The sequence below is a fragment of the Euphorbia lathyris genome, chromosome 5 (genome assembly GCF_963576675.1).
Source record: "Euphorbia lathyris chromosome 5, ddEupLath1.1, whole genome shotgun sequence".
NCBI lineage: Eukaryota > Viridiplantae > Streptophyta > Magnoliopsida > Malpighiales > Euphorbiaceae > Euphorbia > Euphorbia lathyris.
The window spans coordinates 84,473,404-84,491,938 of record NC_088914.1 but is presented as its reverse complement, the minus strand read 5'-3'; the positions used below and the strand labels follow the sequence as shown (position 1 = coordinate 84,491,938).

Sequence of the window (18,535 nt, the reverse complement as noted above, 5' to 3'; positions counted from 1 at the left end):
GTAAAACCATGGGCGACGAAATTAGTCGGTAAATAGCGACCAAAATCTATTCGGTCGCTAAAAACAGTAGCTAACAAGCTATTTTCTTGTAGCTTTTCTTGTAGTGTCATGTGGTCTATTTTGGTTCCTTTGAAGGTTCCAATTCTGATTGTTCCGAGGGTTGCCGTTTTAGTTATGTTTGTGGTTTTGATTCTTGAACCTTTTCTATTAGGTTTTAGAACAATAGTGGATCTCTTAGTATTTTTTTAGTTAATAAACACATCTACATTTTCATCCTATTTTGGAGCATTCTCCTCAATATGGAGATGAGTGATCAAACACTCCATCGAAAAATCTCTAGTTTAATGCCTAGGAAGATATTTGAAATCCTTTCACGATGGAGGCAGCTAGTCAATAATAACAACAACTTGAAATTCTTCATTAAGAGTCATACCTTTCAAGATAATCTCATGAGCAGTTTTCTAGAGTTCATGACATTGTGCCTCCACAGGTTTATCATCTGTCATCTTGAATATGAGGTAGCAACTGACACCATAATTATTTATTCCAGCCTCCTTAGTGTCATATTAATTTCTTTTGCAACACATTTCAAATGTCCTTGCCAAATTTGTTCTCAGAATTATAGTAGTCATATAGATCATCTACCAGACCATTCAAGATGTAACTTTTACAAAGAAAATCACCATTTATGAATAACATGCTTTTGAGCCTCATTAGTTTCAGCAATAACAGGTTTTCTAGTCGGAATAGAGGCAACCTATTTTGTGGTAAGGTAGAAACGCATCTTTTATTTCCACCATCAGAAGTGAGACCCCTTAAAGGAAACTAGATTGTTGAAATCAGTTAACCCAACAGTCTATTCGGTAGACATGGCAACATGAAAGGTCTTAAAATTGTTAAAGCGCGGTTAGAAAATACCGAACAAGAATATTCTAGGATGAGTCGTGGACGACGTCGTTCTCTTTACAACTTTCATGGCATTGCCTCGAGAATGTGCAAGCAAACTAACAATCGGTCACATCCAAGATAAAAATAGCTCAATCACTCTGTAAATCAATTATAATATGCACGAATCAAAATTGTGCAAAGAAGTTGCAAATGAGTGGATGATATTTCTTTGAAAAAAATCAAGTTTGTTGGAATCCATTCAAATGAATTTGTTTTAAAAAGAAAACTTATTTAGAGATAATCCTGAATACAATTTTGAAAAAATTACTTAATTAAATAATTAAATTAAATAATTATTTAATTAAATAAAATTTTCGTGAAAAATATAAATATTCACATCATAACTAAATATGAGGCTCTAGTTGACTCCGCTAAAGCCGGCTTAGTTAAAGATATTGTGAATTAACATTGTTAATTTCGGTCAATACTAGGAAGAAATATCATTGTAATCCATATTGAAGAATCAGATAGATACATAAAATCTCAGGTTAATATATAGTCACTATCTGTGAGATTTAATTCATACTTAAATATTAATTAATTTCTCAATTTCAGCACGCTATAGTATGTAGTAGTATTATTACTTTAGGGAATTTCAAATAAAACTTACGTGGTTTTACGTTTGCAGATCGGTGCCTGTAGTTTTTTTTACAAAGCAAACCATATGTTATTAGCTATTTTATATTGATTTTGCCAAATTTGACCAACAGCAACCTCAAAATGAAAATTTTTAAGAATTAAATAAAATTTTAAGCAACTTTAATTCTTCAATTTTTTAGGGGTATGAAATAATTGAAGTGTTATTTATAAGGAGAGGGAAAGTTAATGTTTGTAAAGAGAAGACTCTAAAAATGATGATTTTAAAAAAAATATATGGTACCGATCAATTTTAAGCCCCTGAATTGTGCCTATTTTAAAGATCAAGCCTTTGATCAATTACTTTTTCATATTGAGTATTTGATCATTGATTTTCTTATGGATCAGATCCTTATTTAACTTTTCCATCGAGTTTGGGCTACATACATTATTAGGGCGATTCGGTTTGTTGTATGTGCAAATAAAAATAAGAGTTTACTGATTAGGAGAGATAAAAAAAAAATTAAAAGTAAAAAAAATTATAAAAATTAATTTCCAATGGGTTCTTCCAAGCTCAAGGTTCGCCTTTTCTTTTTTTTTTTTTGGTAAGAAGGGAAGAAAAAAAAACAAACAAACAAAAACCTAACCCGGGATCAGTCTAGGAAGACTGACCCCAATCCTATCCTCAAGAAGAGAAGGTAACAGAAAAGAAGGAGGAACGGAAAGAGTAGAAACACCTAACATCCCCCCCATGCCCAGCAGCTGCCAAGCGATCCGCCACGCGGTTTTGCTCCCTATAAATATGGGAGAAGGTAAGAGAATCGAAGGTCAAGGTTCGCCTTTTCAATTTTGTGAATTCTAACATCAGAATTGTCAAATCGATTTTCTTCCCTAACACCAAAATCTATGTTCTTTCAAGCTTGATTTACAACTTAGAACTGGAAATCAATTTCTATAATTTCTTTTTAATTTTTACTCTCCATCATATTCAAGAAACTTATTTTTTTATTTGTCCATATGAAAGTAAAAATGACCACATCGGCAGACTGAATCTCTTAACGGCTATTGTCATCCAAATTCGATAGAAAATTTAAATAAATGTTAAATACTTAAATACAAAGTTCATTGACAATTTTATATGGGATAATTACAAATCTGGCCCACTAAAAGACCCCATTTACATATCTAACGCACATTGCTTCCATTTTACCAAATTAGACGCTTCCACCCATTTTGGATAAAATTACCCTTAGTTGTATATAACTGAATATTCAACCATCTCCTCTTTCCCTTTCATTTATTTTCAAATTCTCACAGCAAAATTCATCAACTCAACCCAAGATCTAAGCACATTCATACACCATTCAAGTTCATGTAAGTATCATTTCTTCATTTTTCATACACATTACTAAAAATACACAGTTGGTATTCGAATGTTGTTGCTTCAATCTTGAAATTATTCGATCCCGCCATTTTCGCCTGATTCTGTAAATGCGACAAGGATTACTATTGTCGCAGATGCGACAACATGGATTATGTCGCATTTAGAGCCCCTGTTGCATTGGGCGTCGCATTTGATATGGCTTGTCGCATTTGGCGTCACATTTGGTATAGCTTGTCGCATTCATTGTCGCATTTACAGATGAATTGGTTTTATTTTGTTTTGATCACGTGTCTATTTTACTAAATGTAGAAGCATGTCAACAAAAGAGAGGTGTACGTGTTTTTTTTGTCTTGGAACGGACAGTGGAGCACAGAGGGAACTGTGATGACATACATGGGTGGTAAAGCGAAGTTGTTGGTTTTGCCAACAGAGATATGTAAATTGGGTCCTTTAATTGGGTCAGATTTGTAATGATCTCATTTTTATCTTGGACCGGCTTCTTTCTACTGTTGAATAGTCTGGTGATTTAGAACATACAACATTAATTGTAAAACATACGATATTAGTTTTAAAATATGTCTAACAGAACTATGTTGAAGTATATGTTCTATATTTTATAGTCTGCGTTCTAAAAAGTTAAGTACAATGTTCTAGCTAATGTTACATATGTTCTAATTTTTATAGCATGTGTTCTAAAAGTTAATTACAATGTTCTAAATAATGTTACATAAGATATTATGATACGGACACTTATTCAACGACATGTGAGGAGACTAGTGGTGGATAAATTTGGGTCAAAGGGTCAACACACCAAAGCAAATAGAAGACCCTTTGCTGAAAGACAGGTCCACACGACGTGTGGATTTAAAAATTTAACATCAAAGATTCAGAACCTAGCCCACATGCCGTGTGGGAATCTCACACACCTAGTGGAATTTCGAAATGAATCCCACACACTCTTTAAAAAGTCTTGCAGATTAAATTTGACCCTCACCTAGCTTTCTCCTTATTACAAGTTTGTCACTCCTTATTTATAACTTATGTCACCACCTTATTTACAAATTTGCCACATATTTATCCCACTTCATTTTAACCTTAACCTTACCCTTTTAATTATCTATGTAAATTGGGCTTTTATATAATTTATTCTTTAGGGTTTGAGATGATATAAATTTATATCTTTAATTATAATGTTTAACTTTTATGAAATCAAATTATTATCTTTCATTTTTAGAAGTATTAGGGTTCATCCCTTTTATCAATGGGGATCTTTGATTCCTACGGGTTTTAGCTCATAAATCTTAGGATTCACCCTTCTAGTTTAGCTAGAGAAGAAACTTTTTTGTTGGTTTACGATCAAAACTAACTCACTCATCATTAATTTGTATTAATTGGTATCAGAGCTGAATCATTTTCCTTCCTAGGGACATCTTTTTTTGGCAATGATTCATCCAAGTTTTTCACAAGCATTAATGAAATTGATGCAAAATAAAGAATAAAATATATGTATAATGATATCTGAAATTACTACAACTTGCCTATATTAAGAGTAGAATTACATCATTTTATATGTTAAGGGTAAAATTGCTTTTGGTTCTCAACGACTACATGTATTTTTGCACCTTAATCCCACTTTTTATAATGTTTGAACGTAAATTTTTTTATCATTTATATTTTTTACTATGAAATATAATTGATAATATATAAGGAGTTCTACCATTTCTTAATGAAGTAATTTGAGATATCTAACCGTGAGAAAAATGAAAGTCAACACGGATGGATCCGCAATTGGATCGCCAGGTGCTGCTGGCTCTAGAGAGATTTTTCGAACTGAGAGAGGATTCGCAAAAGGCTGCTTTGCTTTCCCAATCGGCAGCCCATTCGCGCACATTGCTGAGCTTCGTGCAATCATCTTTGTTGTGGAAATGGCGTGGAGAAACGATAGCATCAGCTTTGGATCGAATCAGATTGGACCCTAGTAGTCAATTTGGTGCACCAACGATCCTTTAAGGTCATATGGTTGATCCTCCAAGATTGGCTCAGATGTTGATACCACTGCTCGCTCATGAATGTGATAATTTCACGTATATATAGGGAAGGTAACCGCGCCGCAGATGCCCTGACACGATATGGAGTTCTATCTCCGGAGCTAGTTTGGTGGCCATCTGCTTCTGATTTTTGTCGTTCATTTATTTTTGATGATCTCTGTAATATTGCGCATGCACGATCTTCTTGACTCTTCCTTTGTACTATTTTTATTTTATTTAATATATTGGGTTGATCGGTGCAAGAGTTGGAGGTGCCAACCTGGTTGGGATGTCCGACTCTTTCTTCTGATCTCTTCCTAGCTTCTAATTAAAAAGATATCTAACAGTGAGTATATATTTTATCAATTTTTTTACTTCCACTTTCATTCACATAGAAAATTGTTGGAAAAAAAATGTATATAAATAATAATTTTGGATTGTTATTTTTTGTCAACACGAGACTTAAATATATAACTGATAAATGGAGTTTAAAATAACTTGAAATACGTCAATGTATTATATACTATGCGATCTTTTACTGGTATACTATAAGCTCAAAATAGACAAGTGATGAATGTGAAATTGATGCTCAAAGTGAACTACCTGGAATGGTTTTTAAAAGAATAAAAGGAATCAAAGCTAAGGTAAAACACTCCACTCGTAGGGGCGTGCAGTCGAAGCCCCACTAGGTTAGGAGCACACCCATATGACACAAATGCAGCATCGAAATGGGAGCCTTTGGGCCAACCCGGCTTTTTTCTTTTGTCGTACCATTATTTCCATAAATTCGAATTAATTTAAATTCCAACAAATACCTTCCTTCCAAGTCTTCGTTCGAGTTTTATTTATACATATTCGAACTGTTTAATTTCAGACACTGAAAATGAAATTCCAGCTTTTTTCACTCTGAAATTATTCTGCTTCCTGTCTGTTCATATGATTCTAGTTTTCTACTCTGGTCATTATAAATTTACTCATGGTAACTTACGTAATTTAATGTTAATACAGACCTCGAATTTCTCTATTCTTGTTCTTCGTATGCTTTATAAGTGTTTCATATACTTTTATATTAATTCACTTAATTTATGTTAGTCTAGTGTTATTATTATTACATATTTATATTCATGTATCTGTTTTTATTTCTGGATTAATGACATGTAACATAAAAAAAAAAGCAATATATTATTGGTTTTTTTATCATGTTCCTCAACTAGAACTATGATTTGAATTATTTGGAATTTATTTTAGTTATCATTAGTAAATTGTTTTTATTTATTTGAAGTACTTTTTTATTGGATGTATTGAATTTATTCGAATCTACTTTTTAGTTATGAAAATGGATTATTATTATTATTTATTTATTTTAAAAATCACCTGATGAAAATGAAATATTAGTGAATCTGATGTTGTTGTGAATGAAGGAGATCTAATCATCCAATGATAATAGCATTATCACTTGCGATGATTAATCAAGTGATAATAGCATAAAAAAAATATAAAAAATAAAAAATAAAATAAAAATTCCGAATTGATTCCATCACATTCTAATACAGATCCGTCTTGATGATTTTAATCTTAAATCCACAAAAACTTTCTTCTCAAACATTTACCTGAAGGAGTTAATCTCAAGTATATCTGAAAAGCTCTCAACAATAGCGGCCAGAAATTCATATTTATCAAAAGTTACTTTCATTACAAATAAAAGAGTTTATATACTCTGTTCTAGATTAAGTAAAGATATTACAATGCCCCACTAAGACTATAAACAATTAAAGGACCTTAGGAATAAGTAGATATTACAATGCCCCAGCTTGAAGAAGAAGAAGACATCTCAATGGACCATGCACGCTGTGTCACATAACTCACACGGTATGTGAGTACAATCCTTTGTCTTTCGCAGGTATTTCGCCATTTCTTCGCACGAGCTCCGTACATCGAGCTGTAGTGGCACGCCGAGTGATACGGTGTGCGGAAAGTGACACGACGTGTTATTCAGGTTCTGTCAGACTGTCCCACTTATCGTTTCAGTTCCTCTCATCGCGTTCGTAATGGAGATGTCCTCATCAGTTAAAGATTGAAATAATACCTCTTGGTCCGTAAGAAATATTATTGTAATGCATATTGAAAAATCAGATAGATTGATAAAATCTCAGGTTAATATATAAAATATAGTCATTATCTGTGAGATTCCATTCATACTGAAATATTAAATAATTTCTACATTACTATAATAGTATTACTTGATAAATAATACTAGTAACTATGAACATGTTTTCTCTGCTATATATATATAGCTAATCATAAACGTGTTAAATAAGTAAACAATAGTTCAAATATTATTATCATGGATGTTACATAATGGGCCGTTCCACTCAGTTTTTACCCCTTTTTTTTTGGGCTTAATGTATTATTTTGTCTCAACTTGTACAAAAAAAAAAAAAAAAAAAAAACTAGATTGATATCTGAACTTTCACAGTATTTCGGTAGCCTCTCAACTTACATAAAATGTTCAGTTAGTCCTCTAAACTTACATAAAATGTAATCAATTAATCACACGATTGCAAAAAGTAAGTTAAATGCAGAAGATGTATTTCCACATTTTAGAATGTTATTACATAATTCAAGAATAGATTAAAAATGAAATTATTATTTGTTCAACTATAAAACTTGTCTTCTCTAAAATACAATTGCATATCCCGATTTTGGTTGTTTTACTTTTTTTTTAAATGCGTGCAATACATTTTCCGCATTTAACTTACTCTTTTACAACCGAGTGATCAATTAATTATATTTTACGTAAGTTCAGTGGGCTAACTGAACATTTTATGCAAGTTGAAAAAACTATCGAGATACTTTAAAAATTCAGAGAGTCACTCATACACAAGTTTAAGGGCAAATGTTATATCTTATTTTCTTAATTCCTCCTATAGTTATATATAAATTAAAAGTGAACCCATAGGAAAAAAATAAATGGACATGCAAATTTGTTTTAAAAGAAATAAATACTTCGTATTTAAACAAGGTGCTGAATTAGTATTTTAAAATTGGTTCAGATCTTCTTAAGCCCTTTCTAAATCCAAAATTATTATTTTTACTGTTAGGCCCTCTCTAAATCAAAAAATTTAGACCCTTTTTAAATCCAAATTTCTAAAACTTTTTTTTTTTTGTCTATTAGGTCATTCCTAAATCCGATTATTTATATTAGACACAATTTTTTTACATGTTAAGAATCTTAAACATAATGCAGCTTAATTTTGAAATGTTTTATACTGAATCTTGTATTCTCCATTGATGTTGCACATTGGTTTGCTAATTTGTTGATTTTGCTGAGATTAGACAATGAAATATTATACAACTCAATGCTTTTTGAATTAATTACAAAATGAATATTATAATCTATTTATATAAATACAATACACGATAAGATAAGTGCATAAAATATGGATTAACTAATCAAAATAATGTTTTATTTGAAAAAAAAAAATTATTCAAAATGATGCTCTTCCACACATACAACTCATACACGATGTAACGCTATACCTAAAATAAACTATGTGAATTATTAGATTTGTTTGTCATTTGTTTTTTTTAGTAAAAGAGGATTTCAAGGTAGGAACGGGAGAGGAAAGATCTCAACTAGGTTGGCACCGTCCCAACAACCGAACCCAAACCAAGAAACCAAGAATTTATTAAAAAGAGAAAAAGAATAAAGAATACAAAAGTTAGGCCGTAGCCGAATTACAAAACCTAAACAGTTCAGTACTATTAGCATCCAAATAAACTGCTAATGAACAGAAACCCGAAAAGGAGTTCCACCAGCGATCCGTAGTGACCGAAACTGCAAACTTAGATAAACAATCCGCAACCTCCCGATAAATATGGGTGACTCTGACACCTCTAGAGCGAATAATATGAAGAGTAAACAACCAATCTCCAAGTAATTCCCAATGTACATGGTGTAAACCTTTTCTGATTAACTCTACTGCATAAAGCGAGTCACTTTCAAGCCAGAGAGGGGACCAATTAAGGTCGACAGGTTTTTTAATTGCAAGGATTATCGCCTTAATTTCTGCAAAGAAGGCCTCTCGTTTACCAAGCGGGGAGGCAAAGCAGCCAAGGGGAAAATTACTGCAATTGCGGAAGATCCCACCAGCGCCGGCATGTGTTGCAGTCGCCGCACCATCCGTATTAACCTTAAACCATCTTGGAGGCGGAGGGAGCCAATGAAACGACAGCAAACGTTGAACAGGTCTCGGCCTGCCCGTCAAGCCAAAGTTTCGCAGTATGTTCCTATCTTCCATGGAGTTTCTGGCATATCCTTTAGTGATGGTGCTCGCTTCTCTGATACACTGCCAAATAACTCTTAAGACCGAGCTAACGACGGGTCACACCCCATTGAAAACATAATCATTACGCGCTCTCTATATTGCCTAGAAAACCGAAATTACCGCCACTTGCCAAAGTTGCAAAATTTGGGAGCTGAGATTGGCAGTCATTGCAGTTTGAAGGAGCTGCACCATCTGCAAATTACAATCAACTTTGACGCTGAATGCATCTCCAACACCCTTCCACACCGCTCTAGCGAAATTACAAGAAACACAAATATGGTTAGAAGATTCCGCATTAGACTCACATAAAGGACACCACGAGGGGTCAATAAAACCTCGTCGTCTTAAATTATCCATTGTCACGAGTTTGCCAAGCAAAGCCTTCCAACAGATCAGCGATCGGGAGGGAGGCAAAAATTCCTTCCAAATAAAATTCGCCCAAACAACTGAAGAAGGCGGTTTCAGCAACTGCATTGCGCTTTTGACAGAAAATAAGCCATTGTTACTAGGCTTCCAAACTCCTATATCCTCCAAACAAGGGCCAATTTGAACCCCTCTAATCCTGTGCGCAACATGATCCGGGACAGGGAGATCCTCAGACCAGTTACCATTAACCACCAAATTCGATACTTTCTCGATAAGAAAAACTCTATATGGGCCTGATACAAGAGACTGAGTCGCTACATCCGGAGAAATCCAGTTATCCATCCAGAAACAAAGGTTCGAGCTAGTTCCAATGATCCAAAGAATGTTAGCTCGGATTGTATCAAGACTAATGCGAAGAGAACCCAAAGAAGAACTTCCAAACAGATTGGCTGGACAGTTATTAGCTTTGATAAACCGACTCCTGAGAAGACTGGGGATTAGACTCTTTTCATTAAGAACCCGCCACCCCAGTTTGAGCAACATCGCCAAGTTAACTTCTTTAATACTACGAACTCCCAAACCGCCTGCCGAGCGAGGAGAGCAAACCACCTTCCAAGAAACGGTTACCGCTTTTTTAACATTAATATCTCCACTCCATAAGAAATTCCGCATTGCTCGATCGATGCGATCCAGAAGAGACTTAGGCCAACGAAAAATAGCAAAGGAGTGGAGCAGAGAGCTGCTGATCACAGAATTTATAAGCACCAATCTACCTGCAATGGAGAGACTGTTGCCTTTCCACTTAGCGAAACGAGCGAGAATTTTGTCTGCTAAAGGTTGTAGCCAAGTTTTTTTAGGAGCTCCAATGAACAAGGGAACCCCCAAATAGCGTAGAGGAAGGCTGCCCTGAGACATACGCGTCCAATTTCTGATGTCTGCCACTCTTCTGTTAGAAACATGTCGCCCCACATAGAAAGTTGATTTCGCCAAGTTAATTTGTTGTCCTGACAGCTGCCCATATACTGATGAAAAATGTCAGAGAATTTTTGGATATTGCGCTTAGTAGCCCGGATAAACAGGATTACGTCATCTACATACATCAGGTGACTGGAAAAATTCACATTCCGATTGTAAATACAAGGTTGAAGAGCCCCATTTCTAACTTGCTGTGAAATTCGTCTGCTCAGAAACTCCTCAGCAATACAGAACAGAAGCGGAGACAAGGGGTCCCCCTGCCTCACCCCTCGAGAACAAGAGAAGTAGTCTTTTGCACTGCCATTGATCAAAATTGAAATTCTAGAAGAAGCGAATATGTTATGCACCCAGTCCCTGAATTTATCAGAAAAGCCAAAGCAGCCCAGCACTTCAAAGTTTGTCATTTGTTTGTCCGTAAATTGATGTGAATAATTGGGGTAAATTGCAGTTATGGTCATCAAAGTTTGAGATCAGTTTAAAAACGTCATTAAACATCATTTTCTTTATTGCATTTTTAATTATTTCAATAAATTACATCCAATTCTAACATATAAATTCACTAGAACAAGAACGCGACAACACCATTGGAAAAAAAAAACTTATTTTTTACGTATAACCATGACCGGCTTAACCAGAAAGCCATTAAAGCACATATTTTTCTTAGGCTCATAATAACTAAATATTCTAAATATTAACTTTTAAGTAAAAAAAAAATCTTAATTTATATAATTACTATAAATTATTTAGCACTTAACAATAATTTAGCTTTCCATAACTACTATAATAATTTTAGCATATTCATTATTTTTTTTACCCGTTACAACTTACAACCGTACAACATCCAGAAGTGAAAATAACTTACTAGAATAAATTGATTATTATAGTTTAATTAAGAAACTTGCAGCAAAGAAACTAGAAGAATAAATCTCATACGTAGAAAAAGAAAACTTAAAACTTTTTTTAATATATATAATTTTTAAAAAGTTTAATTGAATAATTTGCTTTAGGTCTCTCATACCTAGAACCGGCCCTGCATATAACATAACACCCATGTGACAGACACGTGATAGCCAATAATAATAAAAATACATTTCTCAGCGGTCGCTTGACGTTTCAAACAGTTGAATTTAATAAATAAAAAATATAATTTTTTTTACTATCAAATGACTGTCACCTCATATATAAAAGTAAGCTACTTTTCAAAAGTAAACGTCATTATTTCAGTGATTTTTTTACCGACGTTTATGAAATAGATAGCAAAATAAACATATATGCAAATATAACAATTATAATTGATATATTTCCGACAATACTTTATGGACAAGAATCATATTCAACAATTTTGCTATATATTGATAATCTAGCAAAGGGGAAAAACATTAAATTGAAATTACATATCATAGATATTATGGAGTTGATCAATGAAAAAACAAAATTCCAAAATCATGATGAGTTACTCAAATCTCATGCTCACATATGGAATCAAACATTCAACTTCATAAAATCAATGTCCTTAAAATGTGCAGTTGAATTATCCATACCAGACATCATCCACAACCACGCCAAACCAATGACACTATCCGAACTCCAAGCAGCTCTACCCTCCAAACCCCAACACCTCCATCGCCTCATGCGCATCCTCGTGGATTCGGGCTTCTTTTCGCTCTCGAAAACAGGCGAAAACCGGTACATACTCACCCCAGAATCCCTCCTCCTACTAAAAGACCATCCATTGAGTGCAAGGCCTTACATCCTCGCAGTCCTCGACCCAATTCTCACCGAACCATGGCAGTTCTTGAGTGCTTGGTTCCGCGATGAGGGGGCGGATTCTACGACAGCGTTTAGTATGGCCAATGGGAATAAGACGATGTGGGAGATGGCTGGGAGTGAGGAGAGGTTTAATAGGGTTTTTAATGGGGCTATGGAAAGTGATAGTTGGTTGATTGGGGAAGTTTTGATTGGGAAGTGTAGAGAGGTGTTTGATGGAGTTGTTGATGTTGTTGATGTTGGTGGTGGAACTGGGACTTTGGGTAAAATTGTTGTTGGTGCTTTTCCTAGGTTGAATTGTACTGTGTTGGATCTTCCTCATGTTGTTGCTGGTTTGGAGGATTCTGAGAATTTGAGGTTTCTTGCTGGGGATATGTTTGAATTTATTCCTCCTGCTGATGTCATCATGTTTAAGGTATGTGTTTTCTTCTAGATTTTTAAGGATTTAGGGTCAAAATGGTTTCTGAAATTGACGGACATGGTCAGTTTAGCCCGAATCGTCCAAGTTATCAAAATTTAATAAATTGATCCAAAAGCAATCAATTTTAATACCTACAAATCTGTGTCAAGTTTTCCAATAAGTTAATATCTAAACTTCGATTTAGACTAAACTAACTCTATATGCTAATTACAGGAGTCATTTTTTACCTTTAATTCTTATTTTTAAAAACGTGTACTACATACTTTCTTAGTATTATACCTTGAAAACCCTTTGGATAAACGATTTTATCAATGTGTTTTTTAGGCCTAATACATCTCCAACCCAATGTACTTGTCCACGAAAGTCAATTATTCTCCTATATTTAAAACGTTCTATATATGTACTCTACTGAACTTGCTAAAAGAGATATATTGACTCTTTAAAATCCACGTGGCAAAGCAACATGAGATTTTAAGCAAGTTGATATGCGTACACTAGCAAGTTCAGAAAAAATAACAGATTATTATAATAAAGTTTAATTAGCAAATAGATCGGTTGAAAGATTTAAATTGTCAATTTAAATAAGTTCATAAATATGATATTTACAAAATATAGAAAGGAAATTGATTGTTTTGTACCAGTAGAGAGAACTAAAAATGTTACAAATAATAATTATCATACTCTTAAAGTATTCTAATTTTTTAATATAATTTATTTTATTTTAAATATATATTTAAATATTAAAATTATTGTTTAGTTAAAATTATAGAGGAGAGAGAAGAGAGTCAGAAAAAAATAAAGAAATAATTTATATGTTTAAATATATAAAGGTGTATTTTAATATTAATGATACCTATAAAAAAAAAAGTTCAATATTTTAAGGGTTAACTTAAGACAGCATGTCATATATATTTTAATGTTAGGTGACACTAAATGCAAATATTTTAAAGTATAAAACTAAATTTAGTACTATAAATGCAATTTAAATTAATATATTAAACGAATTGAATTATTAAACTACCAGAACAAAACTTCTATATTTTATAATGTTTTTGCTAATACAAAAAAAAAAAAGTTTCCACACCTAAGTTTATAATATAATATTACGAATGTCAAAAATGCCTTTGAAGTTAGAAAAAAGTCAATTTAGCCCGAATCGAAATTTAGATATCAATTCAATTGTGAAGTTAACAAAACTCGACAAATTAACCTAAATTTAACAAACTTTTAGGTATTAAAAACCGATTGATTTTGGACTAATTTATCAATTTTTGCTAACTTCGAAACTGAGTTAATACATAAATTTCGATTTGAACTAAACTAGTTATGCCTTTTTGACCCTTAATTGATAGTATTTAATAACTCAAATTCTGACAAGTGAAATAAAATGAGCAGATGATATTTCATTTATTGAATGACGAAAAGAGCCTAAAACTACTGAAGAAATGCAAAGAGGCAATAATATTGAATGGAGATGGGAAGTTGATGATTATGGACATAGTCATGGATCAAGAAAATAAGGTTCATCATTCAGCTTCAGAAACCACAAATCTCTATGACTTGGAAATGATGGTTCTTGTTTCTGGTATTGAAAGGAATGAAAAACAATGGGCTAAACTCTTTTTTGATGCTGGTTTTACCTCCTATAAAATCAATCATGTCCTTGGCCTCAGATCTCTTATTCTGGTTTTTCCTTAACAAAAATTGTAATATATTTATAAAATAAGGTTCAAATTTACCCATGACAACGATATTTTATCCTAAAGAGCAATTTTTGGATCTAAATAATGGTACATGAAACAATTTTATGTTCAGATAACAGAACTCGTAAAACGAGAGATCCAAAGACGAAGATAGGAAGGCACTCGATAAAACACCCTTGTTTGATGGGTAAGGGTGGTTTTACCTCTGTCCAAAAATCATATTCCAAAGTTTGTGTGTTCTTCGTTACCCGTTTGTTTTACCTACTGTTTGTTGCTACGATTTGCTATTTGCTGTTGGAAAAAAGCTGTTTTTCCAAAAAATAGAGATCCTCAGCTTCTCTAAAAGGCTACTTTTCGGGTATAAAAAATAAATATGTAGTCACTAACCAAACACCTAATGCTGCTTTTATAAAAGACGAACAGAAAGTCACTAACCAAACACCTAAAACTCTCTCTTTTGAAGTGAAAAGGCAAACAGGAACATGAAAATAAGCAACCAAACACCCCCTTATATTATATGGTATACAACTTCAATTATAGAGATCAATTTCTAGCCGCATAACTTCAGAATAATTCCATAGAGCTTCTATAATTTCCTTGGAATTGAGCGGACACTATTACTATCGTCATTCAATTCGGTGAGATTTTCATCTCATACGACTCCTCCCTTGAGTGAAATTTTTTAACTGTGACTAAAGTAGCCCCGAGCAGAATTATCTTAACGAGAATACATGTATTTCAATTATATATATAATAAAGAGGCTCATATTTGTCATTTTCACAAACAATGCATTCAAGATAATCAATCATGTTATCAAAGAAATGAAATTTCCTTTTAAGGTACATATGAGAAATAAATGGGTGAAATTATAGACAAAGTATATAATGCTTGCCTATAGAAGTTTGTTAAAACAGTTAAAATATAAATAATAAAATTAAAATCACATTCTATGAGCACCGTCAATGTCTTCTCTTAAGAATAAGAAAAGATTCAACTACTGATAAGATTATGATGCAGCTCTAATTCCCAGATTCTTTCTCCTTCGCACCTCAGCACGGCTATGAACCCTAAAAGGTGTGTAAGATAGGTTGAAACTTATCTTGCAGGAGATAAAATCTGCTAAAAGAATTCACTAATCCAATTCTTGAGGGACGAGAGAGATCGTAATCGCAACCGCAACGACTCAAGCTTTGATCAAGAACATGAACCCTCCTGAAGATTTCAAGAACTTGTTATATTTGTCCTTGAAAACATCTTCTGCTGCATAAGAAACTTGATCTGCATATCCAAATAAAAAACATAAGAATGAGATATTCTGTGTGTGAATTTTATAATTACAAACAACAACAAAGCCTTAGTCAAGAAACGATACGGGATCGACTAACATGAACCGTCATATAGAACCGTAAAATCAAATCGTGTCACCGACATAAATTCTCTCCCTCCACTCCATCTTATCCACTGTCATATTTTCCTTAATCCCCAATAAACTCATGTCACTCTCAATCACCCTCTTCCAAAATAAATATATTTCTCATCCCTTATCTCCGAATTCTGACAACTACATTTATTAATGAAATTTCAACACATAGGAGGATGGACTTGCGTTCTACACGTTTCAAGCAAAAGGACATTAGCGTGCAGAGGTGTATCACAGATAATAATAATAAAAGACTATTTTTGGACTTGCCTATCACCTCAAGCTTTTGGGTTAAATGTTGACCGTCTTACTATTTCTTTTCAAACTCAGACCAACTTGCAAGTTAGCTAAGCGGCATAGTACATTTGTTGATCTCTGTACTTGACCCAAGACTTCAACTGCCCCTTTAACTTTCAAAAGTTTCAAATGACCCCTTATTTTTGTCCAATTGCAATTCAATAAAGCCCTATTTCTCACTAGAATTTGTTGGATGCGGAAATTAGGAGACGCTCTCTGTCACATGTCAAAGTGCTCGTTACGTGTCAAATAGAAAAATAATTTGGAACTTTTGAAAGTTCAGGGTTTTTGGGGTTATTGAATTCAATTGGACAAGAATATCGGGTTATTGAATGCAATTGGACTATAATAGAAGGTATTTAGAACTTTCGAAAATTCAAAGAGGACAATTGAAGTTTTGGGGCAAATAGATGTATTATACTTTACATGTTAAGAATGAATTTGACAACAGATGTATTATACTTTACAAGTTAAGAATGAATTTGACAAAAAGAGAAAAACTTAATTTGGTACAATTTGCCAAAAGGACAAATTTGAGGGCTATCTTGTACTTACATTATCAAAGGAAACTTATTGACATAATGCAGAAGGAAATAATTCAAATCAAAAGAAGAAAACATTCTCCAAATGATGAAACAGAGAGAAATATAATAAAATAAAGCGCTCAATAATTAGAATTTAAGGAAAGACAAACAACAAAAGGACCTAAAAATGCTAATCCTTTTTACACCTAAATCTCTTAATCCTTATCCCACACCAATCAGGGTCAACCACATGAATTTCTTCCCGTCATTAGTTTTGAGAAACAGCTGCTGATAGCTATTTCGGAAAGCTAATGTTTATTACCTACCAGCAACACGAAACAGCTAACAGCAACAATTGAATCAAGCTAGTTACTGGTGCACATGGTCCGTAGTCCATACATCTTAGATGTATGGTAGAACTACATGCTAAGGAGGGGGTGAAGGTTTTGGGCAATCCAAATTCTTGTGTATATTTATAAGATTGAATTGTTAGCCCCCCGGCTCTAGCACGGTCAACCCCAATTAGACAACTATAAATGAATATATGCCAAAAAGAAATAAAAAAAGAGACTAAATGAAGCTTATCCTCTAAAAGACTTTGTAATAAGAGCAAGATCTGGCGTTACAATAAGGTTACTGCTGCGGGGCCTCAAAGTCGCGAGTTCAAATTGTAGAAACAGCTTGTCAAAAAATGCAGAGAGGCTGGCCAGACCCCTCTCTGAATACAACAGGTAGGAAAATTGCGCACTGGGTTTGCTCTTTAAAATGCCTTCTAAATAATAAAATAAAACAAAGTAACAAAAGAAATGGTTAGGCTAAAGAAGGGAGATAGGTTAATAATAGAATTTATTAAAAAAAACAATGTTAGGTGGGAAAAGTTAGGAAATTAGGAAATTCTAAATTCTGGTTAAATTCCGATAAGTTAGGGAGATAAAATTGACTATTCCCACCAATAATATGTATGGCTTGATTCATCTTCCCCGACTTTGGCAAGCAAGCTTCCGGAAAAATTGACTTACCAACTTGACCGAATGGTTCCAAATCTGTCTGTAGATCAGATTGGAGTCGGACTTCCACAAATCTTCGCGAAGTGCTACATCACCCTCTTATCTCAATCCACCAATGTTGCACGGACACGGAAGCGGATACAGACACGGAAACGGACACCGGAAACGTTATTTCTAAAACATAACCGTCATAAAATAGCTTTCAAATAAAAATATACACAGACAAGGACATGGAAACGGACACGCGGAAACGCTACCAAAGACAAGTGTCCGTGCAACATAGCTTTCCACAGATTCATTCTTTACTCCAAATATCCCTATTCTCACATTACCCAACTTTTTAGTATAAATATCCTTGTGTGGTTCTGTTATAACTTCAGATTTCAGCCTGTATAAATGTGGAATTTGTCCACGGACCACTAGAATGCACCACATCAAAAATCCAGGCCATAATCCTGATCCTTCAATTACACTCCACACCTAGCCATTCTTTGATAACTCCAAGCCTTTGACCACGAGATATAAAGAGTTCTGTTTTGGGAATTAGTCATATAAATGTACCAATATAATCAGCAAAAGCAATTCGAGAAATTTTAAGTCAAGAAAAGAGCACTAAGGGGGCGTTTGGTTCACAAGGGGTAAGGGAAAAAGAATCAAGAAAGGGAAACTAAAGGAAAGGAAAGGAATAAGCATTAATTCCCCTATGTGTTTGGATATGTTTAGGAAAGGGAATGGGGTAAAGGGAATCCAATTCCCCACAGGGCATGGGGTAATGGGCTTAACCTAAAGTG

At 33.7% G+C, this 18,535-nt stretch overlaps 1 protein-coding gene across 1 annotated transcript; it reads left to right on the top strand.

The window, feature by feature from the left end:
• Positions 1 to 12,012: 12,012 nt before the first annotated feature.
• LOC136229910 (probable O-methyltransferase 3) lies at positions 12,013 to 14,490 on the top strand. Its single transcript, XM_066018774.1, has 2 exons — positions 12,013 to 12,786; positions 14,188 to 14,490. The coding sequence occupies exons 1-2, from the start codon at positions 12,013 to 12,015 to the stop codon at positions 14,488 to 14,490; spliced, it is 1,077 nt and encodes a 358-aa protein (XP_065874846.1).
• The last annotated feature ends 4,045 nt before the right edge of the window (positions 14,491 to 18,535 follow it).